Source organism: Falco peregrinus, chromosome 2, assembly GCF_023634155.1.
Source record: "Falco peregrinus isolate bFalPer1 chromosome 2, bFalPer1.pri, whole genome shotgun sequence".
Classification (NCBI taxonomy): Eukaryota; Metazoa; Chordata; class Aves; order Falconiformes; family Falconidae; genus Falco; species Falco peregrinus.
The window spans coordinates 32,225,043-32,250,863 of record NC_073722.1 but is presented as its reverse complement, the minus strand read 5'-3'; the positions used below and the strand labels follow the sequence as shown (position 1 = coordinate 32,250,863).

Below are 25,821 nucleotides of genomic sequence, written 5' to 3'. Positions count from 1 at the left end.
TTATAGGATGAGCTCCAAATACAAGGTTTCACTTTTTAAAAATAATAAAATCAGGTGGTAGCTATTCCTATGATAGAGGTAGATGCTATAAGTTGGTGGGGAGTAACTGCGGGACTCTGTAGTTACTCACTTCATTAAGTCTTAATTGTAACGATTTCAAGGTGCAACCCCAGCACTGTAATCAGATCCCGAGGTGACAGAGACACAGATAATGGTAATGAGCCTTCCTCAAAAATGAAAGGCCTGCAGTTTTCTCCCCAGATGCTAATGGTACAAAGCAGAGTCAGAAAACGCTGTCAGCAGGAACCAGGAGGAGTTGGGGATCCATCGAGACCCCTGGGCTACAGAGTTTGCAAACAAATAGTAGGCAGATGCCATTAACCAGAGTTGCAGATTTAACTTCTGTTTCCCCTTTCTATTTCTAGCTTGTTCTCAGAAGCTTCCCAAGTAAACCTGCACTATCCTGGCCTCACCGGTGCTTCACTTTCTGTAAAACTGGCAAAACCATTTACTATACCATTAAGACCAGAGAAGAAAGAACTGGAAGAGAGAAATTCATCAACATGCAGAGAGCAGTGCTGCTCCCTCCTTTCATGTGCCAGCCCAGGCTCCATCCCCACTGACCCCACCAGCAGCAGGTGGAGAGTATTTTCTTGACCCATCGGCCTTTCATTCATGGGAATAAAATGGAGAATTAATTGTCAGGACACACCTGCAGCTGGAGGATGAGTCAGCCCCAAAGGGCTGCTGAGTCAGAAGAACTGAAACAGCCATTGAACTTGGAAAATGAGCATTCTTGTACAATCCAGTGCTAATGTCCAAGCAGGAAATAGAAATGAACTTTGGAATAGAAGTCAACAATTGCAAATGAATAAAAATGGCAGCAATGCTACCAGAAGCCCTTCATTCTGGTGATGTCATGGTTCCCAAATGCCCTTCAGAAATGCAAATTGCCTACAATGTAATAAAAAGGGCATTTTCTAGAGTGTGCAGAGCTTGCATAGTTTAATTAAGCATAAACTAGGGTGACTCTGGAATGGAAAATGATGTGGATTGCGTTCTCTGAGTGACCTTGGAAAGCCACTTAGATACTTAACTCCACACAGCAATTAAGTAAACTCACACTTTACATACTGTCACTCCTATTCTTTTCCTTTATTTAGAAACTTATTTTTTTGGTTCTCCCCAATTCCCTGATCTCACATTGAATTATCTCTGTGCTTAGAAAATGCGATTTGTTTCCCTCGAGGTGACTAAAGCATTTGTCTACAGCCTCATCATCTCTAGTTTTCTAATCTCTACTTCAATGTTACTTTTATTAAACTTCTGTCACCTGCTTCCCTTGGTTTCTACTAAACTTCATCCAGACCACCTCACTGACATGACAAAACTGGAATGATATAGCAAAACTGGAACAAAGAGATGCCTATGGAAATTTCTCATCCAATCTTCCCAAGACCAACGTAGTGGCCTCCTGTGACAGAGTGACTACAAAATGGGCAAGAGCAGCAATGGGTGTCACTTATCTGGACTTCTGTAAGGCCTTTGACACGGTCCCTCACAACATCCTTTTGTCTAAATTGAAGAGAGATTGATTTGATGGATGGACTGCCTATTGGATAAGGAATTGGTTGGATGGTTACACCCAGAGGGTAATGATCAACAGCTCAATGGCTTGATGAAGATCAGTGGCAACTGGTGTCCCTCAAGGGTCTGTATTGAGACCAGTACTGTTTAATACCTTCAACAATGACATACAGTGAGATCAAGCGCATCCCCAGCAAGTTTGTAGATGACACCAAGCTGTGTGGTGTGGCTGACATGCCTGAGGGATAGGATGCCATCCAGAAGGACCTGGACAAGCTCAATAAGTGGGCCCATGTGAACCTCAGGAGGTTCAACAAGGCCAAGTGCAAGGTCCTGCACCTGTGTCAGGACAACCCCTGGTATCAATACAGGCTGGGGGATGAAGGGATTGAGAGCAGCCTTGAGGGGAAGTACTTGGGGGTACTGGTGGATGAAAAGCAGAACATGAGCTGGCAATGTGTGCTTGCAGCCCCAAAAGTCAGTCATATCCTGGCTATGATATCTAGCTCAAACATGAGCTTCAAATTCACACCATTTCTCCACCTACCCTCCCACAGTTTCTCTGTCCTTGCTAGATGAATGGTTTTTTCCACCTGTTAGCCACCTTCTTCAAATCTTCCACTGAAATTTTCTGTTTCTCCTTGAAAGTCACAGCAAGATACCAAGAGAAAAGCATTCCCAAAGAGCAATGCAGGGATGGTCACTCCTCTGCAGATTGCAAGGGGAATGCAGAGCAGGGTCTTTTTGAAAAGTCAAGCTGAAGGCAAAGGTGTAAGGAACAGCTGCAAGAGTCCCACTCACCCTCCCTAAGCCCCATTCACTCCTGGCCTACAGACCCGAGCTGCTGCCACTACTCCCTCTTTGCAGCAATGCTCACAGCCAGGAATTACTGGGACTTTTTTTCACACCCCAACCCAGAAGAAATGGAGCCAAGCTGCTAACACTGGGGTTTTTTTCCCCAGTATCTGGAAACTAGCCCCTTAAGCCCTTTTGCATTCCCCATACAGTCCAGCCTTCTTTTTGAGAAACTCTAAGTTAAATGATCTAACAGGCTTCAAAATCTGATAAAATCAGCTGGTCACCTGGTATGAGATCCTCCACAAAAAAAAGACACTGATACTGTGAAAGGATTTAAAATGAAGGCTACAAAAACATAATCTGTCACAGCACAAACAAACTAGCCAGCTGCAACAAGGCTTTTACCATCCCGTACCAGGGTAACTTCAGTAAGTAGTTCCCACGCCTTGCCCCAGCACAGCCACCACCCCCCCACAAGGTTTCAAAAGTTCATCTACTGTCCATGCTGTTTCTTCATCCTCTGCAGGCCAGTCCACCCTGCTTCTTGCCTCTGCTGCATCTGGACTCTCTCTTCATCCAGGGCTCCTCTTCCAGGCAGCCTCTCCTCATCCAGGGACCCTGCTTCTCCCAGGGCCTCTCCTACACCCAGGGCACTCACTCTCCTCCCTCTGCTTCTTCTGGGTCTCTCTTCATCCAGAGCTCCTCTTCCATACACCTCAGAGCTATTTAACTACTTAGCAGGAGCCAGCCACAGCTGCACCTTATCCACGTCAGCCAACCCACCGCCCCTGAAGCCAGCCCACAGCTGTATATTCAATGTTAATTAACCCAGCTTCATTCCTCTAATTCCTCTGCAATAATCCACCTGCCAGTACCACTCAGCCCATAAGCCGTTGCCATTCTAGCCACAGAGCTGCATGATGGTTTGCAGAGGTGTTTTGCAACACCTTGCATGGGAGGAAAGTTGCTGGAAGATTAGGTCCATGGAAGATTCTCCACATTTGCACTAGGCAAATTCTGTTATTTTTGGGTCTGAGTGGATGGTTTGGAGCCATACGCGTACATTGTGGGTAGCTGCATACATTGCATGTTGGACATAGTTCCTTACAAAGCCACGCACAGCAAAATCAATCTGAACCTAACATCACGGCTCTGGGTGAGGAAAATATTGAAGGGAAGCATCAGGAGTTGCACAGTGCCCACCCTGGAATAATTCACAGAGAGGTGTGATGCACTTTGACAGGGAGGCAAGGGGTAGATACATTTTTTTACAGTCTGCGGGTGGGGTCAAAAGAGGTGATATGGGTCTTCGTAGAATGGTTTGGGTTGGAAGGGGCCTTTAAAGGTCATCTGGTCCAACTCCCCCCTGCCATAAGCAGGGACATCTTCAACTAGATCTGGTTGCTCAGAGCCCCGTCCAGCCTGGCCTTGAACGTTCCCAGGGATGGGGCATCTACCACCTCTCTGGGCAACCTGTTCCAGTGTTTCATCACCCTCATTGTAAAAACTTTCTTCCTTGCATCTAGTCTGTATCTTCCCTCTTTTAGCTTAAAACCATTACCCCTTGTCCTATCGCAACCGGCGCTACTATGTCCCCATCTTTCTGACAAGCCTTCTTTGAGTATTTAAATGCTGCAATAAGGTCTCCCTGGACCCTTCTCTTCTCCAGGCTGAACAGCCCTAAGTCTCTCAGCTTTTCCTCACAGGAGAGGTGCTCCAGCCCTCTGATCATTTCTGTGGCCCTCTGGGGACCCGCCCCAACAAGTCCATGTCTTTCCTGTGCTGAGGGCTCAAGCTGAATGCAGCCACGACACCACGCCACAAGGGCTGCCGACTCATAAAAAGGTGGAATACCCAAAAGGAAAGCAATGGTCCCAGACCAACTGCACCCCGTTATGGTACAGCAGACATCTCTTTGATTGCACGAGCCTGTAATTAGTTACAGAGAATCGCACTGTTTCTGAAGAAAGAAAACAAGAGGAATTATCCCCAGCATTAGTGACTGGCAGGATCAGTGGATAATGCTCAAGGATTTCTTTAAGTAAAATGTATTCACTGTTGATAGATTTATATTTATTTTTGCAATCTCAGAGTAAATGCCAATGATTCAGTAAAATTTAACAAATCTTAAGAGACCTCACAGCAAAGATCTGAAAGTCTAGGGATTCATTTTTGGGCTTGATTCTTATCCACTCTGCATGTAATAAACCCACTTCAGTATCTTTTGAAAATTATTTATGAAGACCTCTTGGTTTTGTGGTAAGAAAGAAAGGAAGGAAACAACCGAGTTCCCCGTTAACCGGGAATCGTAGTAAAAGCTGCATTACATCCTCGTAACACTAGATGGGGTGTAAGGAAAGAGTGAAGGGGAAAGCCAGGGAAGAGCAAAACCTTGGAGGTCCGAGCTACCTCAGGCACAGAAACTGAATTTAATGAGGCCGAGCACAGCTTCCTCCACGTTTTCAAAAGCCAAAACCGATCATGAACGGACAAGGACCCGTTTGCACACCTTGTACATCCCTCTGGCAGTGTGGATCTTCACAGCATGGATAATTTAACATGCACAACGCACCACTATTAATCTCATTAACTACATTTTATTCATACATTGAAAGAGTACACACGTGTCAGTAGCATAGACTGCATCAGCTCCTCTTTACTAAAAAAGCTCAATGTATATACAGCCTTAAAATGCTCCCACTGTAGCTATCACATTGTATTAAATCTATGCTTATATAAACTACTGTTCTTTACATAGTTGTATATATTTTAGAATACATTAAAAATTACCAGGTGGCATGTTCTGTTATCCTTTCTCGCTGTCCTGATGGTCTTAACAATTGCAATAAATTATGGCTATGCATGGTTTATTTAGTATTCAAAACAATTTCCATTACACAATATAGGCTACGGAGACAAAACCATTGTTGCATTTGGAAAGGCTTTTCCTTGGGAAAGAGCAGAACAAGGCTTTTTGAGACCCTGCCTTTGTTTAATCCTGTGAAATGTACGATAACCTTTTCTTCTTCAAGTGGTGCTCTTTGCCTGCCCTCTTAGCTGCTCTGACCTCCTGTGCACTAACTCAGCAGGACAGGCTGGCGTCCGACTCCAGGTGCCTCCTGAAGCCAGGAGGGATGCAAAGTTGGGCTTTCTGACCACCCAACACAGCTACTCGGCAGGAGCAGCAGCCTGCCTGCAGAATTCATTTCCCTCACTTTCTTCTTCTGGTCCTGTGTGAACGAGCTAGACTCCTGTGGATCACTTTATCCTCTTTATTAAGCCTGCCTCTGCAGAGACCATTTAAATTTAATTCAACTTGATAGCCAAGTCTCAAAATCCCCTTGGCTCTCGAAACGGTACAATCTCCTGGTATGCGATACACAAGCTCTTTCCCACCATCCTCTTGCTTCCCTTCAAGAAAAAAATGCCAAGATCCAATTTCTCTAAACCAGCTTTTAGCTCTGAGTGGTGCCCCTTGCTGAGGGAACAGTACTCACAGCCCTGAAAGAAAGTCCTGGTGCACTGAGAAATGCCCCTCCTCATCAGAAAATCTGCCTCTATTTAAACATGCACTCTTAGCAGAGAAATAATACAAAATGCCTTCCCACAACACAGGTTAAAGAAACATTGCTTGCCAGCCATACCTGCTTTAAAAAGTAAACTGGGAACGTGGCATGAAAGTGTGTTCACTGTCAGACACATGAGTAATCTCTTCATTTTGTCGGATTTGTTAGCTTAATCCTGGGAGAGGCAATGCTAAAACCTGCTGCAGAGGGTTGGTTTGCATCTACTGGTCTGATTGAAGCACCAGGACTGACACCACACTGGGATCTGGAGGGCAGCGCTCAATAGTTCAGGCAGCTGGATGGGCGAAGTTGCCAACGTGATTAAAAATAAAACCAGAATGAGCATGTCCATAGAAAAAAAACACCCTAACACATAATTTAAAAACTGAATAAAATTAGTTATGTCTCTGACAGACCAGTAATTTTATTTCATAGCAGTGAGGCAAAAGTTAGGGAAGGCTGTGATGTGTCAGGTCACTGGTAGGTTAGGGCTCCTCACAGGAGTCCTTATGCGTAATCCTCCTGCAGCTTGGATGTTGGAAAGCCTATGTGAACATCTCTGTTTGTGATAATAGGCCATGTTTCACATGTCCAGGGCAAAAATGTGAAGCTCGCTCAGCACACAGAAGGTGAGATAGCCCTGAGTATGAACGAATAAAGGACAATTTCCTTTGCTCTGCCCGCTTTACGCAAAGCCTGCCTATTATGCAATGCAGCAGTGCAGCAGCAAGACATAATAAAACAACCCTCATATGCTAAGTGGTATGAAAATGTAAAGAAACATGTTGTGTAAGTGAACAATTGGGGGCTCTGATACACAATTTTGTTGAGTAAGGACGGTGGAGCGCCTTTACAGGAAAATGGCGCCTTGCTCTTATCCTGACAAGAGACTCTGTGTGCCAGGACTGCCCTGTTTAGGCTGACTGAATGCCTTAGCCTGTAGCCACCCAAAACACCAACACAGCACGGTCTGTTCACGTCATCCTGCTTACCCTTCAGTGGATTGGCAACCTGGCAAAAGCCCGGAGCCAGCAAGAGGAAATCCTTCCTGGAGGCAGGGTTAGCTCTAACCTGAAGCAGCTCCAGCTGCCTTCGTTTCAAAAGACTCAGCGATACTGGAGTCATATTTAGATCTCAGCCAGAAGCAGGATTTCCCAAAAACAGCTTGTGATGACCCAAACCTGAATTTATGGCTCGTGAGCTGTACTGAGAAAGGAACACTGGAGAATAGATCATCTCATTGCGTACAGAGGAGCTACAGCATGGAGGACATGAATATAGTGTTTGTTTCAGGCTAAGCTTAAGCTGTGCCTTCTAGAGTGAGATCACAACAGATTTACTTGTTTAAAGTAAAGACCCCAGAATCTACTGGGATCATCAGGAAAACAATGAACTAGGGCAAAATGGGGGGGATTTCTGGGACACCTATTAAACCAGAAAGTGGATGGAATTTGTAGTTGATTCATTCACGGCACCATGCAGACCTCTGTTATTTGCTCCAGAAGTGACATACTCTTCTTTTCCTGCCTACCCAGTTACTGTGGGATGGGCTACTTGTTATGCACAGTTTGTTGCTGAAATAGTGAATAATGGAAGAAAAATGGCAATAGGTTTTTACTTTCCCTTTAACCTACAATGAATTAAAATGATGCCCCAGACCTATTATAAACCACAAAGGCAGATTTTGAAGACAGACCTCAAGAAACAAAAATAAAGTGTATTCTGGAACATTACTGTTTACTTTCACAATTCATTGGCAACTGTGAAGAACTGGCTCTAGTCTTAAAATCATTACTAACACGTTAGTTTAAGAGTCAAGATCATTTCTATGCTTTGTATGGCTTACTCTTCACTTTATGAGATATTCAATTCAGGGTAGTTTTCTGCATAAAATTTAGGTTATTCTTTTAGATGTCAACATTTATCCTAATGCACTGCACTCTCCTCTGAATGACTGCAGATTGCAATGTATCTTTGAAAAAGGATAGAACGGACATGTCATGCAGTAACCAAGTAAATGCAATCCCTGATTAATATGCAAGTTTTAAAAGTTCAGAAAATGTCATCATACTCCATAGGTGCACCCTGTTTTTAGAAAGGTCTCTTTTTGTTTTGTTTGTGTATAAATGTCATTCTACACAAATTTCACTCCAGCAGCTTTTCATAAACTCAAGTCAATGATGATATGTTCAAATATTTGAGTGTTTCCTTTAAAACTAGAGGCAAAAAAAAAATCTCTTCGATCCGTTGACACAGCTGTGAAAGACCGTGGTGCTTGCACATAGATTTCTTTAAATAATCTGAAGATCTTCTTTTCACCATCCCACTGGTAAATCTGGGAGAAGGTATAGTCACTTCCCAAGGCTAGGTAGTAATTGTTCTTGAAGGAGAAAGGCTGCAGCGTCATGGCTCCTCGGGATGGAAGAGCCTGTATCTCCACAAACTGTTTGCTATTCCATTTCATAACTCTGGAGTCACCGATGAATCTCGTGAGTGTGATGTATAGGCTATCTTGCATCCTGAAACTCTTCACAGCCAAGACATCTTCCATGTTGGGGATTTCACTGTGTGGGACAAACTTTTTGGAAACTTTGTTCCACTGGAGTATAATGGGAACCTGGGAACGGCTAGAGAGGATTAAATGTGACTTCCCATCTATATCAAGAAACTCGGCATCGGTGTCCCTGAACCACTCATGAAGGGACTGGTATGAGTAAAATCCTTTGTTATTCCACTTGTACACTGTTGACAAACCTGCTTTAGAGCTATCTGCTATGACAAAAAACATTTCACTGTCTATCTCAAAAAGTTCTATATCATTTGGCTTGGAAATGCGAGATACTTCGATATCCTGGAATTTGACAAACTTCGTCCAGCTTTCATCATACTTGTAAATGTGTGAGCCACCAAAGAGCTGTGCCACCACCACAAAGACTTGGTCACCAACAAGAATGGCTTTACATCCCACTATGGACTGACCTATAGCCCAAAGGAAAAAAAAAAAAAAAAAAGCATATATATATATATATTAGCATAGTACAAAGCACCCTTAGAACCCTTAGAGCCACAGAAAGATTACCAAAATCACCCCTCCCCTTTTTTAAAGTCACACCATCTCCTAATTTTGCCTTCTGCTACATGCCATCAGAGCTTCTTTTCATGATTTTTTCTCCCCAATAACTGGAAAGATGACTTCAAATGTTGGAAATGTCACAGCCCTCAAATTGTGCAAGTATGATGCACCCTAAAATGCTCATTCCTTTTCATCCACCCTAAAATGCTCATTCCTTTTTATCCAGAATAATTTTTCTTCCTTTCTTTGTTCAAACACATGCCCCCTAATATCCAAAACAATTATTTAAGCAAAATTTTATTATTGCAAAATATCAAGAGTTGTCATCTCATGACTCAGTAGGCAGCTGAAATTCTCTTATTCCTTGAATGTCCATCTTTCCAGCTTAACTAGAAGAATGAAATATAGTCTATTTTTCTTGGTGCAAGAGGGCCAGAGTCAGCTTTTTCTGCTGTAAATAGAAATATCAATGCATCTTGTGGATATATCACCTGACAGCAGGATGAAAAAGATAAATCTAATTATGTTGTTTCTGTTAAGTATTCCTGAGATTATGTTAAACTAGAAATATTTAGGAATATTGCAGCTGTCAGATTAGAACAGATCAGGTTATGGCCCATTCTGAGAATGTCAAGTCACTATACACTACACGTCAGGAAAGTAACAATTAGACTGTTTGCAAAAGGTTTTGTTGGAAGAAGAGAAGAGAAGAATTCCTCTCTGAAGTGCACCGTTGAAGCAGAACCATAACCACACAGATTCCCCTGTGCGTGCTTGGTCACAGTCACTACAGGAGACTTGCTCCGGCACCTCTGCTCGTCCCCTACCCGTAGCTGTTTCACAGCCAGCCTGGGATGATCTACCACCCTCCCAGTGCAGGAGGTGGGGGATTCATCTCAAGTACCATAAGGTATCTGTCTGCAGCGTAGACATGAACGCTCGAGTTGATCATCCAGGCTCTTTCTGGACTAACTTAGTCAAGAAGCGCTCCAGAAAAGATTTCACCCAGCCTGGATGTCTCCTTTTGCATAGGACAGCAATGCCTGTTCTCTGCGTGTTGACTGCAAAGGCAATCTCGACAACTAGCTCAGCTCTGTAAGCCCATGTTGTAAAGGGCTAAACTCAGATACCCGAATGCCAAGCACACAGTTAGCAATAAAACTCCCCACAGAGCACATAGCTAGCTCCTGAGCTCGACAAAACACTTTTTAGGCTCCACAAGAGGCTCTTTATGTGCCTGTGTCCCCTGGCAAAATCTCTCAGTTACATTCAAGAGTCCAGAGCTCAAGCTCAGGCCCACAGGAACATTGGGCAGTTGTTCGAGAAACGAGCCTGGGCACGTAGGCAGGGTGTGGAGCTAGCACACCAGTCCCCAGCAGAAGTGTCTCCTGATCACGTCATTCACAGGAAGGTGAAATACGTCCAGAAGACAGCTGCCTTTGGAAATGACCCAAACTCTACATTTCATTTCCAGAGCTTTTCTAGAGCTCTGTTAGCTCTCTTTGGGCCACTGACTTCTCAGTTTACATCCACTGGTACATATTCCCCCCTAATCAACCAAAATACAATGAAAGCTAAAAAAGCAAAACTTTTCATTTCCAGAATTTCCTGATGGAGGAGTAGCATCTTGTAAACTTCCATCAGTGACACACATAGCTGATCTGAGGAGGTAGGTGCCTGCTGCCTTTGTAGGCTTCAACACCAGATGACAACACAGCATATTCTTTGTTTCCCAAAATGCAAGGTGAAAAATAATCTTTATCACATGTAACAAGGAACAGGAGGGAAGGTTGCTCTGTGGATAAATTTAGCTCCTGAGTCTTCAGAACCAGTAGCTTGAAGTATCTGGGAAATTGGGCAGTGTATAGCAGCAATAAAGACTCTGTCCCTGCTGTAGTGGTATAACTGAGCACCACGAGTGTCAGTTTGGGACAGAACAGTCGTTAGCATTAGAAAATCACCTGGCATCCACATGGGCTTTTTGTTTGATGAGCAACCTGGCCAGGATGCTAATTCAGCATGTTTGCAAATGGAAAGCAAACATGAAAGCTTTACAGCACATGACTTTAGGTAACAACCACGGTTTAAGTATCTCTATGTCACCTTAAGCTGTGAAACACGCTTTCCTGGCCAGCCTACCCTAGAAGCATCCTCCAGACCTATTTCCTATTACATGCAGTAGAGTATTTTTGTATTCTATTTCGCAGGCACTTCGGCAAGAGTAAGGGCTCCTTCAACATATACTTCAACTCACAGTGTGATTCAGGCAGTGAGTGCTAAGCTGGGCCATGGCGTGACAATCACAGCAAGTGTTTGTGCCTTCAAAACAATTTTCAAGATCAGACAAAAAAAGCCTAGATTGTGTCCTACAGCCAGGTTAAATGTGTGTGCATTAACAAGATGCACCGCTCCATGAAGTTACTCATGTCCAAACATTACACACTTCGATCTACCAAATTCAACACAGATTCAGGACAGAAACCATCAGCTGGTCCCATCTATGAATATCATCTTTGTGAAACGCCAACACTTCATCAATGCCTGGAATCCCAGTGTTCATATACCTGTGATATTGTCATAACTCCTGAAATTCATTTCAATGTGATCCCACTCCAGCACCATGCAGTTCTCCATGCTGGGCTGAGCAATGGCAACGAACACATCATTCTTGGAGTTGAACGTATCCACTGAAACTGACTGGTAGGGCAAAATCTGGTGAACAACAAAATCTAGAAACATACATTTACAACAGTTAGGATACATCCTGGCTGGAAATGCAGAGTAAGTGGTCTGCGGCTCATTACAATGATTTACACTAAAAAAATGAGTGAAACATCCTGGATTTTGTATATAACACTACCATGGAAGTGTAGGCGCTCACACTAGGCATGCAGCAACAGGGGAAAGCGTCTCCTGCTTTAGGCGTCATAAACCGTCCTCTGGAAATAGAGTTGCCAAGGAGATCAAATAGGTTAACAGTGGCAGAAATCAGGTTTTCCAGCTAGGCTGGCTGGTATCAATGAAATCAGGCTATTGAGAGAGAAGTCTCTTTCCCCACAGCTGGAAGTTGCTTTCCCGTCAAGTGAAATGGCCTTGCTAGAATCACTTTCAAGCTGAGAGACAGCAACTTCCAGCTGAAGTCCAATAGCTTCTTAAGTCATGCAAATTTAATCACTAGCAATTTGTGTTATGCTAAACCAGGCAGAAAGTGAAATGATATCTGAAGTTTGCCTGGGGATAACCCCATTTCAGCTAGACCATAGACAAAATGGTGTAATCAAAACCTCAGTTAACATAACGTTTTACGGGGCATTGTAAAGTAGTTTAGGCGTAAAATACAACCAACCTGCAAACTACTATCCAGTGGAAAACTTATCCTAGACACTAAGACTGAGGAGTTGAAGCAACCTGTAAAGACTAGGAGTGTAACTCCAAAATTCAAGATTTTGCCTTAAAATCTAAGTGGCTTTGTAGATTAAACTCTAAAATTCACCCTGGGTGAAGTCAGCAGTCAGCAAAGAGCCAATCTGGGGCAAAGCAAGGAGGCTTGGGTCTGAATTTGATCTGTGGCCTGGCAGCTGGGCAAGGTCATTATTATCAGGAAAAGAAACTGGTATAGCAGAGCTGACAAAGAAAAGCCAGTGCCTGGATCTAGAATGTGGCAGAAGGGCCTGCGCTGAAGTGATGTATGGATACAGACATATAGAAAAGGAAATGCATCTTCTGCCGTGATGGCGTTTCTCTGCAGAACCACACACCGCTCTGTTTCAAGCTCCATTTGCTACATGCCTTCATCACGCACTCCTACGTTGGAAGGGCCTGGGCATCCAGGGATTTTGATGAAATGGTAATTAAGTCCTCACTCGAGTCCCTCATTTTGGTGCATTATGAAATAATTGTTTTTTGAATGAAGAACTCTCTGTCTCTGCATGCTTGAAAGCCTTGCCCTTGAGGAGTTACACTTCCGGAGAATAAAGATAGATGACTACCATTAAACAAACAGAGCAGATTCTACAGCTGCGAAAGAAATGACAGTCTCCATTCTTTGAAGGACTATTACAAATAGAGTTTGGGCTTGATTCATAAATGCTGGTAGGAGAACAAGAAAGTTATCTTTATTCTCACTGGGAAAATAAAAGGACTGGAGAAAACTGACACCGAAGTATGCAGAAAGTAATAGTCAAGTCATAAATCATCAAAGGTAGCTAAGAATGGGAGAATAGCAGATACAGTCATAGAAAATCAAAGTATTTTTTAAATCTTGAGAAGAAAACCCGAAAAAACTAATCCTGAAAAAGACGTATCCTGAAATCTGAACAGTTGTAAAACACTTTGAGGGAATCTGTGAATTAAACCAAACCAGTCTGTGTGTTAATACCCACTGCTCATTCAGAAATGATTCAGTGTTAACACAGCTATTTTTACTGGTACCTGTCACTGGGCTCTTTATGTCACTGCATGAGTGAAATTGGGTAACAAAAGCAGTCATAATCAGTAAAAAGCAATAAACACTGGTTTTAGCACCAGTCAGAAATACCAGACTAATGCAGAAGAGGGTTACAAAGTAAGGAGATGCTGCCACATCAGGCTTGCCAAAAATCTACATCTTAGGGACTCCATTTAGTTTTACAGGCAGGTCCACATGCCTTGCTTTAATGCTAGAAGGGCTTGTACAGTAAATACTGCGCTGGGGGGTGGGGGTTTCCCAACATCTTCCCAACAGGAGAAGGATGAGGATGTGGCCCTCGCTTTGCCAGTCAGCAGCACGGCTGTCCTGCTCTCCCTCTCGCCCTGATGCACAGCTTTGCTCTCCCAGCCCCAGGACACAGGGGTTTAACCTGCTTTCTGCCAGCCGAGGGCTGGGGTGGTCCTCCCAGCCTCCAGCCACCGCGCCGCCTCCACTCCCTCTGCAGCTGGATTGGCATCAGCCATGATGGGTGAGGGACCCAGCACCTTGGTGGTTGGGCTGATTTCCCTTCCAGCAGCCCCTGCTCTGGCTGATCCCAGCACACAGGAGCGCTGATGCTAGCACAGCAGAGGGGCATCACATGGGGAACACTGCAGGACACTAAAGGGAGCGATGATCTGCTTGGGCAGCAGCTCCTAAACTGCATCCTACGACTGGGTTCTCCTCTCCTCACATCCCGTCTTCCCTGCAGTGGAGATTTCTGCTCCAGGTGAGGCTACCCGGGAGCTGGAAGCGCTATGAGGGAGTGTTACCCATCCCTTCCCATCTCCCACCACAGCAGCACAGGTAATCTCCTGCACAGGAGCACCTTCCTTCCAGGCAGCAGGGAAAGAGAAGACCATCTCTTCAAGGCAGCCCCAGCTGGGTAAAGAAAGGGGAAACCAAGATTCCAGAGCTCGGTAGGATGATCCCTGCCAGCACGTCTGGGCAAAGCAAGGTCTAGGCATGCACACAGCCTGTTTCCAGCAACTGTGGGAGCACGATGCCCGTTTTCCAGTCTCCTGAAAGTAATGACAGGTTCCCCTGACGTGCTTACAGCCACAGCACAGCCCCCTCACACACTGTTGCGGGAGAAAGACAAGAAACGAAGTGAAACAGCTTAACGTGCTTCCATGATGCAAGCTGTGAGGAAATGGAAAAGAGAGAAGCTATCACAAAGAGTTAAAAGTGCAGATCACCAGCACTATGAATTGCTTTCTCTGTGAAGAAGCAATAGGACTACTTTGTTCTTTGGCTCTTTTTTTTTTTTAATTTGGCAGCACCCTCTTTCCATCTCTCCTCCTGTTACCATAGTAGCAGTTTGCTGGAGCCACTGAGATGCACATTTTACCCAACAAACTGCTTTGTTGCCACATTCTACATCCAAGTTATGCTCAACACAGAGTACCAGAGACCAGAAGTGACGGAAAGCCTGATCCTGCCTGGCAAAGGAGGGAAATATGATACTAAAGACTGACATGAATGAAAGAGGCTTGAGAGGCTGCCTGTCGCCGAGCAGGAAAGGGGAATACACCTACAGGGGATGTTGCTGTACTGCAGAGTATGGTACAAGCCCGAGTCTGTGACTAATCAGTCCTCAAGGAATGCATGTGGGCATATTTACACTCCCTTTGGATCTGGGGAGGCAATGGCAGAGAAGAAAAAATCAGCTGTGGCCTGACACCGCAGACCACCAAGGCCACCAGCAGGCTACAGCTTCAGCAAGGTAGCTTCCAGTTCAGTGCAGGGGACGTGAAGCTGTCTCAGAGGTGACACACTCCTGAAGATTTGCATTTCTGCTCTACTTATCCCTGTTTTTTCTTATGGCTCGTTTCTGCATGCAGTCTGTCCCTCTCGGACACTTTGTAAGGACGCCAGAGCTCCACGTATTCTGCATCCTCCACTTCCACCAAGCACTGGAGCTCTGAGAAGCCTGCTGCTCCTACCCCCAGGCCAGAGGGGTTAGGCACACAGCCCTCCCTCACAGCAGCCAGAGAATAACTGCTTTGAAAACACCCTTTACAGTCTGAAGAATGTATTACAGCTATGTGCTGTGCTGGGAGAGCACTTCTCTGATGGCATCTGAGCAAATATTTAGCTGGGCAATCCTTGCACCACCTAACACCTTAGCATGTGGAATTAGATTTATGCTTGATGTAATTTTGCTTACAGCAGACAAAGGGACTAACATTACAGGTGAATTTTGCTTGTTGCAAATGTACAGATAGGTTTCTATTGAGATGTCATCTAAGAGATGACAGAGGGCAGGTAGGTCAGTATAGGTCTGAGGACCAGGTAAATAAGGCTTGGTCTTGCACAGTTAGTGCTATGCAATTTCTTAAACCAGACTGAAATAAAAAAATGTCTGCTTTTACTTTGTATTTTTGCATCTGGGTGATTTGGCAGACACAGGAACATAACTTTGGTACTGTTCTAAGCTACATCGCTCTCCTGCTTTGACATCCTTTTATGTAGCAGATTATCGCACTTTACCTCTGCTGCTCTTCTGACAGATTTTTAAATTCTGAGTTCATTCTTTTTCCCTTTACATATTGCCCTTCAGTTACCTTTCATACCTTGTCCTGAAACTTCATTTCACATTAATAGTAATCAACTTTTCTATTGTCTTTTAATAATGATGACTGACTTAACGACAGATGAGAACCCGAATGCCTCTGATATTACTGTATAGAAAAAAGGCAGAGTGCTGATATCACATACATGAAAGATGAAAAAGAATACTCGTAGCTGATATTCTCAGTTATATGATGTGACTACATTCGAAGATAGGTAACTACGGCTGTTCAGTCACAAAGTATAAGCATAACCACAACCACATGCAAGTTTCTCTTCACTTCCTTCAGCATGCTTTACATTACCTAAAATAAAAATCAAGATCCTAAACAAGACAGTAGTCAGAACATTATTGGACATTTCTAATTTAATGGAGTTCCATGAAGAACTGCTGGCAGTATTGCTGCCACATTTGATGCTATTAAATCGTGGCCTATTGAATAAAAATAACAGATATAGCCACATCATTTGAACTTCTTTTCATTGCTTTCTGTGAAATGCAGAGATTTTTGGAAGCTCATCTGCCATAACTATATGGCCTTATTCCAGATAATAGAAAGCATTCTGTGATGAAAATTAAGTCACAAAGTGAGTCATAATCAAGTCTTTTGGAATATGAATACTCAGAGCTCTTCTCCCATTATCACTTAATCCAAATAAAAACTCGGTACTTACTTCGGCTTCCAAATGTAATTTTCCCATTTTATGCTTGTTCTAGTACTCAGAAGTGCTTTGTATGTAACCCTTTCCTCCCCCCAGGTCATGCTTATAGAAGCGAAAGGGTATATTCTAAACTTCTGATATTTAACCATTTGTAGTGTGCTTAGAAATATACATTCTGAATACCTGTAGTGGTGCATTCATAATCAAAACTTGTCACATCATTTAACTTCTTATCCTGATATTCTGCTGGACCAATACACAGGACATCAGAAACAGTGGAATTTGTCATCTTTAACCACAAAAACAACCACTTGGCTTTGCAGTCACACTCAAATTTATTTCCCCTTAAATCTCTAAAAAAACACACAGAAATAAACATATTTGAAAAGGTTGATAGCAATATGAATACTACAGAACTGTTATCACCCTGACATGCTGAATTTAAAAATATCTCAGTAGCCTTTAATCGTTTTTGAACTGAGAACAAGGAAGTTTCTTAAGTTTTATTGGGAGTCTCTTACTAGGGACTCTCCTTCACCGAGTGCTGTCCTTGGAAAAACTGTTTCAATCTAGGAAATACGCTCACACGTAGTCGTAGTAATAGAGCACTGTGATTCACGTCTGAAGTCACTCACGCTTATAAGTTTTCATAGGATTAGGACTGTAACATAATAAATTCTGACAGTCTGGTTGTCTGCTGCAACCCCCATTCCCACCATTTACCGCTGACACAGATAAATCCCATTCCTTCCCTGAACTACTCCAGTACCGCTGGTTGACAGAGTGGCCTTGCTGGTACTGTTTCTGCATTACATTAAAATACAGATGTAAGGCTTCTATTTTTCAAGTCATTGCTGATGTGGAGTCAATTTGACCTCCCCCTACTAATGTATGTGCGATTTCAACACTGTACCTGTTCTTCGATCCCTTGGCAATCTTTGTGGCTTACAATTACACTTTGCTGTTTGGAAGAGCCAGGCCAAAAATAGGGGAAGCTGACTAGCAGCTCAGTTACATCAAGAAAACACTGACAGTATGTCAGCAATGTGCTACAACTGCACAAAACCAAGAAAAAAGCATTTTGGGTTTTTTTAATGAATGCCTTTTACTAAGATAATCTCAGGGAATACATGCAACAACAACAGGAAAAAACGTTCAGAGAAACTGTAGTTCTAAAACTCATTGTCTCCCTTTCCCTAAAAAACAATTCATAGGAAACATCAGAAAGAAGTACAATAATGCAAGCTATGTACAGCATCACCAGAAGCAACAGGGATTTGAGAAACAGTTCTTTTAGAGGAGGCTGCCATGAAAACAATTTTAAAAAGAGAAAAGCTAGAACAACAAAACACACATTTCTTTTCTGTGCAGATACCAGATACAGCACCTCACAAACCCAGAACGTAAAACTCAGAGTAACAGAGTGACAGAAGTAGGCAGTCAATAGAAAGATTCTCATTACTTACAGCTCAATTAAAGAATCTAAATCACTGAAGACATCCCTTGGCAGAGCTTTGAGATGGTTATTGGCCAAAGAACTAGAAAAGAAAATCAGAGCTTAGTATCAATGCTTATCTCTTGTCTGGCTGATTCTTACTAAGTCTGAGCTCACCTACAGGTCAGTAATTATCTAGTACTGTCCAGCCACTGGCATTGGTAATAGTTACAGGCACATACAAATTATTCTCATTCAGGAATGGAGATTGCCTGAAGCTCACATAAAGGTAAAAAATACAAAGTTTTTTACTGCCCAGGTGCAAATGTAGCACACAGTGCAATCGCTGAGCATGCCGAAAAGAAACAGGAATGTTAATCACGAGTATGCAGTGTGGTGGTGCTACCAGTGCAGCACCTGTGCGTGACAGCCGCACCCCGGCACCAGCCGCGAGCGTGCCCAGGCAGCCGAACACACCGCGGTGCTGCCCAAGCAGGAATTTTTTTAAGGCCAGTTTTTAATTTGTGGAGGGCACATTGCTGACAGCAGGGGGAAGCTGATGCACAGAGGGAAAGGGAGGTTTTGTGCGTAGCAGAAAAACCAGCAGTCCCCCAGAAGTGTTTTGTTCAAGTACAAATTACTCTGCTAAGTGTTAAATAACTTACAGGTGAGTCAGGTCTCGAAGGCCACGAAATGCATTTCTTGAAATTGTTTCCATTTTGTTTCCTTCAATGAATCTGGGGGGGGGGGGGGGGGGGGAAAGTATAAAATACTTTAATTAACATTATTATTAGCATCACCAGTGCTTTAACTTATGGTCCCCAAATTCAGCAGGTTTCTGGGCAGCCCCTTTAGACTTAAAGGTGGGGAAATCTCGGTGGAGCTGCTCACGTTCCCTTTTCCCCTCTCCTCGGGTGGACTGCACAGAACAAGGCGAGTACCAGGCAGCACAAGCGAAAGCATATGACACAAACACCCAGCAGAAGAGGAATAAAATGAACAAAGCAAAAATGTCATTCCTCTGTCAGTTAAGTCTGCTCAGCATGTTTCGCATGTGGCAAGAGACCTGCGTAGGAGAGGATTCTGAGATGGACTTGCAAAGGACCTCCTTTCCTCTCACAAACCACCTGTGTTTTAAAACTATGGGGCAGCACAGCGATGCCAGGGATGCCCAGGCTGCAGGCGGGCTCTCTGAGGGGCAGCTGCCGTGGCTGCACATGCAGTGCCACCTCCACACCCCAGAGCCATGACTCGAACCGCAGACATCCCAAGTCTGCATAAATGGCAAGGCCACTGCCGCCTTCTCGGTGCCACAGTTCAGATCTCTCCAGCTGGGATGCCACCTCTGCAGGGTGATGGCTGCACACAGGTCACGGCCTAGTGCGCTGGGGGAATGACGACAGGCACATATCAATTCCAAGAGCATGCTGCTCTTCCTGACTCCATGTCAGCATTTAAAGAAAGAGCTGATATTTGAGCATCTTGACCCCTGAGCACTCGAGGATGCATCCGTAAACACACCATCAGCCCTGTAAAGTGATTGCAGCCAGGTGGCCATCAAGATATTGCATGGTACAGCTGTACTTGGATGATGACAACTGCATGCTGACTTTATAAAAGGTTTTATGAGATAAAAGTGTCTCCTTTCCTCCTACGCATCCTTGTTTGCCTTCCAGGGAAAGAGAGGAAAAATGCTATGAGCCACAGTCTTTTCCCGAGAACCAAGCTGGGGATGCAGGAGACAAGTGCTCTTGGTTCTGCAGTTTAGACACAGCCAAAATCCTTCAGGAAGTGGCTGGGACCCTGGCTACATGCAAAGGGTGTGGATGAGAAAGTGCTGTGCCTACATGGAAGACGTTAGAAGAGCGTTAGGTGTTACAAGGCTGTGTGAGGACACAAATTCAATCCACAGAGCAGAGAGCTAAACTGCCTCTTGAGACCCTCACCAGCACCTGGCATCCCTGCACAGCACCAGCTCACCGGTCCGTGCAAATAAACATGGCTTCACTGCACACGCTGCAGGAAGGCGATGCAAATTTGGGCTGGGACTCGTAATTTGCTGGATTCCTGAGTCACCAAACCTGGCCTCAAAGGGATGCTACCCTGGGAACACCACTCTGTTCACCAGCAGAGCTCCCATCTTCATCAGACCTGTCTTACCTAACCTCTGCACACAGGGCCAGCTAGTTTAAGGGTGCATCGAATGCCATTATCAGTGCTGCAAGCGCAGCGGGACACAGCTGGAGATGTAGATATATGTGTATCTGCTGTGGGTGCTTCCCAGCTGCTTTTCATCCAGAGACTTTGCTTTGTACACAAAGGAACTTGTCATTCTTGTTTGTCAGTGAGGTTCTCTTATTCTCCATCAGGTCTGATCACTGGTAGCTGAGACACGAGTTATTGAAGCTTTAAGAGTGTTACTAGCTACATGGCCAAAAAAACACGCCAGAGAAAGGCCACTCACACCCGGTTCCCAAAAGCGGGAGGTGCGATTTGCTGGGAAGAGGAAGAACTCTGTGGACTTGGCAGGGAGGGTGACCACAACCATTAACCGAGACTACTTGTCCAGCTGCAGCTAAAGGAAATTGAAACTGTAAGGCTTTACTGGTCCACATCCTGTTCCCTGGCTTGCACCTGGCAACCAGGGATTTCCCCTTTGACCAGCTGAGGAGGGGCAGGACTTTTTCCTTTCGGACAGGGATCTGGCTGCAGTCATTAGTGCAACCATTACAACTGCATGTACTGCTGGGATGAGCTCATCAGCATTTGAAAGCAAGTCATTAATGAAAAAACATTAACATGGTTTTCTTTCTTTTCATAAATGTATTGCAAATTAATTTTTTTCTTCTAGACACTCAGAAAACAGAATTATTATATATCTTGCTATCTCTGAAAAATCCATATGTAGCTGAATCATGGATTTTAGCATATCCATTTACCATTATCCTCTGTTTTTTTGTCTGCAAATTCCATTGTTGGCTGCTCCACACATATCAGACTATTAATCCTGAATATATCCCACCTTAATACCTGTTTGCCTGCAAGACTTTAGCGAGAGTCAGTTCCATAAGCATTGTTCTTCCTTTAGAAAAAGACAGAAATGTTTTCCACAGCTGCCTTTCAGCACAGGAAAGTGGGTGGAAAGAAGAAATTTTTTTCAGATCGTATTAGAGTTTCAAACATACCAGCTCACGTCCAGCAACAGAGAAATGGCAGTTCTTCAGAGTATGAAGTGAGGACAACCTGGTACCAGGGCTAGTAATTTTTTTAAAGAAAAAAGGTAAACTAAAAAAAAATAATCAAAAAAGATAGATTTGGAAATTAAGGTAATGTAAAAATCAACTGCGTAAAGGAGAGTTAAATAAATGTAAATTATACTATAAATAACTGTAATAATATATATGGTGTATTAATATATTTTCATATATTTATTATTATTTGTAATATAATAATAAATGCCATGGGCATTAAAGGGATATCAGAAAAAAGGTTAAGTTGGAGAAGAAAGTTGGGGGAAGAGAGCTGGTCTGGTAATCAGGGTTGTTCTGGACAGCACACGGACACTCTGCAACTCCTCTTCAGGCCGCCAGCAATCCAGGAGCGGCTCCCCCACCTCTTCCTGAGGTTCAAAGCCCATCGACAGCAATGGCACTGTGCTGGAAAGCCAAGACACGCTCTTGCTAAGCAATGCCTTTTCGGTGTACTGTAACTGCACAGAGCCACCTTGCATTCATGGCGTATTTCAAAAATCCAGTGCAACCTCTGAAAAATGGTGAGCCACCGTAAAGAACATTTGCACAACAGTGGAACATAAATCCTTCATCTCCCCTGCTCCTGGTAACCACAGTGAAGACTAAGACTTCACAGCAGGAATCTTGGCAACTTATCAAAACATCTTGATTTATAAAGGACAGGGAAAGACATAAAACACCAAACTTACAGGTATTCTAGATGGAAGAGACCAGCGAAGGCATCATCTCGTATAACAGTGAAGGAGTTGGAGTTCAGCAAGCTGAAAATGGAGAGCAGGCATTAGGAAAGCACATTAAAACCTGACAAGCTGGATTATGCTTGTTGTGTTTATTGCCCATGACCAAACTAATCTTACTGACTTAAGCCCATATTCCCCGACCAATGCAGCACACATAAAAGACCGTGGCATGGTCTATAAAAAAAAATATATCAAAGACATAATGTGATGCTAATTAATGTCCACTACTCCCCAGGAAAAATGCTCGCCATGCCATTCACTTTGGTTAAATGCAAGCTGGCCCTTGACTCTCTGGTCCCCTGAGCAGGACAAGCCACCTTTAGAGGGTGAGTGTAGACCTCAGTTGCCCACCACCCCTCCAGCCACACCGACAATTTTCAAGAAATCATCGCAGCACCACTCCTGAGTTCCCAAGCGCCAGCTCCCATTTTATGCAGTCGCAGCACTGCCTCAGCACTCACTCATTCTGCGCTCCCAGGGGGATGCTCCGAGACTGACCCACAGACAGGCTACAGCCCCCAGCGTGGGGAGGACAAAACACAGGTCACACAGCCAGTTTGTCAGCTGGAAACACAGACCTGCCCAAAGTGCTAGAGAGAGAAAGTCCTGCTGTCCTTGCAAAGCAAAGTCCTGTGTCTGCAGGCAGCAAGGAAGAGCGGTGGTGCTGACTGCTCCAGGCACCACTGCCTTGGCCTCCCATGTGAACTTCAGGGACAAAACACTTTAGAGCTGCACTGGAGCAGCTGTCACCTGAGCCAGGACAAGGCAGTCAGGGTCAGAAGGATGCCACAGAGGCTTTGCCAGCAAAGTTCCTTCTTTGCTGTATCAAAGCACAACCGTGGATGATCTCCAATGATGATGTTCAAAGGGACAGAGAGTGATCTCCTTTTAAGAAAACAGCAACACTTTTTATTTGGTCTAAAAATCAAACACTACTCAAATCATTTTTGGAAAATTCAGAATTTTCTGCTATGACTGAATATGCCTCTACTAATCGCTTTGTTACAGTAACTTATTAATCCTCTTTCTATATGGTTTTAGGCATTTTACTAAAATTAATTTAGAAGACTAACGAACATGAAATGCAAACCTTCCCTGTGATCCTCGGTTATTATGCTAATACTAGACAAATGCTCCTTAAATTATCCCAAAGAAATCTGACAAAGATGCAGACTGCCATCAAAAATAAATCCTTGTGTTACTATTTTACCATGGCTACTGCCACAGAACACATAGTCCTGAGGTACCCAAGTGCTCAATTATGCACGTATCTCTTTTGTCATTTAATTATTCCTTTTTCTCGTGTTTGATGGGAAATATCGCAAATTACACTCAGCAACAAAACCCGTCAGGGCCCAAGGTAGTGGCGGTGGTGGTGACACTGCCCTCTGGCTCCCACAGCTGATTTACTGCATAAAGTGAGATGGGCAACTTGTGATTTTCTCAACAACTGATCTCTATCCCACCACCCCACACCCCCCAACTTCTCCTTCTGGAAATCTATTACTACAGCTGAGGAAAAGGGATAACCTTCAGCTACTCTTCCTCCCCCTTCCCAGTAGCGCTATCCAAAACAAGCCAGATTCCCCCCCGTCTCTAATTCCCCATCGACATTTTCTCTCAACCCACCCTTGGACTCACCCCCTCCTTTCCCAGCTGGCACAGGTCTGCTGTTTGACCCCATTCACTGGTGGTCAAAGCCCCCCTGCCCAGGGCTCTGTGCTGGCCCCCAAGTCCCACAAAAACCTGGGTTTGGGACCAGTGCCATGCAAAAGAAGGTGAAAGCCTCCAGCCCTTGCTTTGCCCACTTCTCCCCAGCATTTTCCATGGGGTGCTGCTCCTCCCAAGCGAGACAGGCCTTGGAGTCAGAAGGGGTGGCGATGCCTGAGGAGAAGAGGCTGGCCATCCAGCTACTAGATGCTTTCAGGGACTACCTCTCGCTAAGACCAATTTTAACACCTAGCTCTCTGGCAAGTGCTTACCCTGGGTTTCTGGCACGCCTCACATCTTTTTGCTGATTTTTTCTTTGCAGTGTGTCTTTGCCTGGGAGTAAGCGGGTCCTTACAGGGGGAGGTGGGAATTGCCCGCTCGGCACGGGGCGTCACCGGCAGGCCGTGCTGGGCTAGGCAGGGCACAGCAGCACCTTGGCTTTGCTGTAGGCTACTGGAGAAACCAGCATCCAGGCTCCCCAGGGGGGTCACGGGGCACTCTGTGCCTTCCCAGCTGCTGCCCCCCCGGACAGCTAAATCAAAGCAAGTTTGGGTAAGCTGCGCAAGCTGCCGGCACACACCTCACCATGCCACGGGCACGACCCCACGGCCTGCCCGAGGTGGGAGCGCCCAGAGCCCATGCTCTCTCCTGGGAGGCCCACCAGGTCGGCAGCCATCTGCGGGGCTGCCCTCCGAGCTGGATGCTGAAGCACGGAGGGTCGCTGCGGACACCACCAGCACTTCAGGCACGGGGGCTTTCTCCCAGGTGTGTCCCCGCAGCCTCTGCGATGTCCCAGAGCCAGCGCGAGCCTCCCGGGCACGCAGCGAGCAGGAGTGGGAGCCACCACAGGACTCCGGGGATGGCTGGGTGGGTGGGTGAGCAACCCGGCCCTAAACTTATTAAAGCTGAAATTAAAAAAAGAAACCCACGACAGGGGCTTAGGGCACCGGAAAACATTTTGTCCTCCTTCAGTAACTAAATACGTGCTTATGAAGTGGTTTGCGAGCGGGAAACGCATCCCTCGGGCGGCAAGCGGCGGCCACCTCGGGCGGCTGCGCAAGCCGGGGGTTCACCCGCTCCCTGCCTGGCTGCCAGGCGCCCGGGACCCCTGCGGAGGAAGGGGCGAGCGCTACCTGGGCGCCGCCTTCCCCGGTGCCATACTTACAGCAGCTGCAGGGAGGGCAGGTGGGAAAACATCCTGTCCTTGACTTCGGAGAAGGTCCCGTTTACCAGGCTCCTGGAAAAAGAGCAGCCACCCGTCAGGCGGGCCGGCGCCGCGCCCCCCGCCGCCCCCCGGCGCGGCGCGCCCCGCACTCACAGGGAGCCCAGGCCGGCGGGCAGGCTGCGCGGCGCGCCCGCCGCCCCCACGCACAGCGCCGACTCCCGCCAGCAGCTGCAGGGCGGCGCGCAGCGCGCTGGCCTCCGCGGGGCGGCGGGCGGCGGCAGCAGCAGCAGCAGCGGCAGCAGCAGCAGCGGCAGCAGCGCGGTGGCGGCGCAGGGCGCCAGCAGCCGCAGCGGGCCCGCCATGCCGGCCCCGCCGCCGCTGCCCGCCGGCCGGCGGCCGCTCCCCGCCGCCTCCCGCGCCCTGACATCAGCGCGGCGCCGCCCCGCCGCTGCGCTGCGCTGCGGGGCCGGGCCGGGCCGGGCCGGTCCCGCCGCCGCGGCCGGCCGGGCGGTGCGAGGGGCGGTGCGAGGCGGGGGCTTGGCCCTGCCGGGGGCAGAGCCCGGGGTGCCCCCGCTCCCGGCGCCCCGGGGGTGCCGGTCCGGGGGCTGCTGGTTTTCTGGGATGTTCCCGCAAGAGAGCTGCGGGTCAGAGGAGCCGCTCGGCGTCAGGACGGCTGCTCGTGCCGCGGGGTCGGAATTCACGTTAAGCACAAAGCGGTACAGCTGCTCAGGGCAGCCTGCGCCGCCGGCTAGTGCGGTGTCCGGCGTGAGTTACCTCCCTGCCGGCTAGCCTGAATTTCGTTAGGAAAGGCT

The 25,821-nt window shown here is 45.9% G+C and overlaps 1 protein-coding gene across 1 annotated transcript; it reads right to left on the bottom strand.

The window, feature by feature from the left end:
* Positions 1-4,966: 4,966 nt before the first annotated feature.
* LGI2 (leucine rich repeat LGI family member 2) lies at positions 4,967-25,435 on the bottom strand. The gene is made up of 8 exons (XM_055797630.1): positions 25,163-25,435; positions 25,010-25,081; positions 22,084-22,155; positions 18,809-18,880; positions 18,175-18,246; positions 16,892-17,061; positions 11,589-11,753; positions 4,967-8,930 (listed from the first exon to the last, which is right to left on the bottom strand). Exons 1-8 carry the CDS (start codon positions 25,369-25,371, stop codon positions 8,113-8,115), a joined length of 1,650 nt encoding a protein of 549 aa, XP_055653605.1. The 5' UTR covers positions 25,372-25,435; the 3' UTR covers positions 4,967-8,112.
* Between the last annotated feature and the right edge of the window lie 386 nt (positions 25,436-25,821).

What these genes read in the sequence shown, in the direction of transcription:
- LGI2 (XM_055797630.1), bottom strand. Translation starts at nt 25,371, where the DNA reads ATGGCGGGCCCGCTGCGGCTGCTGGCGCCCTGCGCCGCCACCGCGCTG. An exon ending in CTCTTCCATCTAGAATACCT is followed by an intron (nt 18,881 to 22,083) that starts GTAAGTTTGGTG and finishes CCCCCCCCCCAG; the next exon opens with ATTCATTGAAGGAAACAAAA. An exon ending in TTATGAATGCACCACTACAG is followed by an intron (nt 11,754 to 16,891) that starts GTATTCAGAATG and finishes GTATGTTTCTAG; the next exon opens with ATTTTGTTGTTCACCAGATT.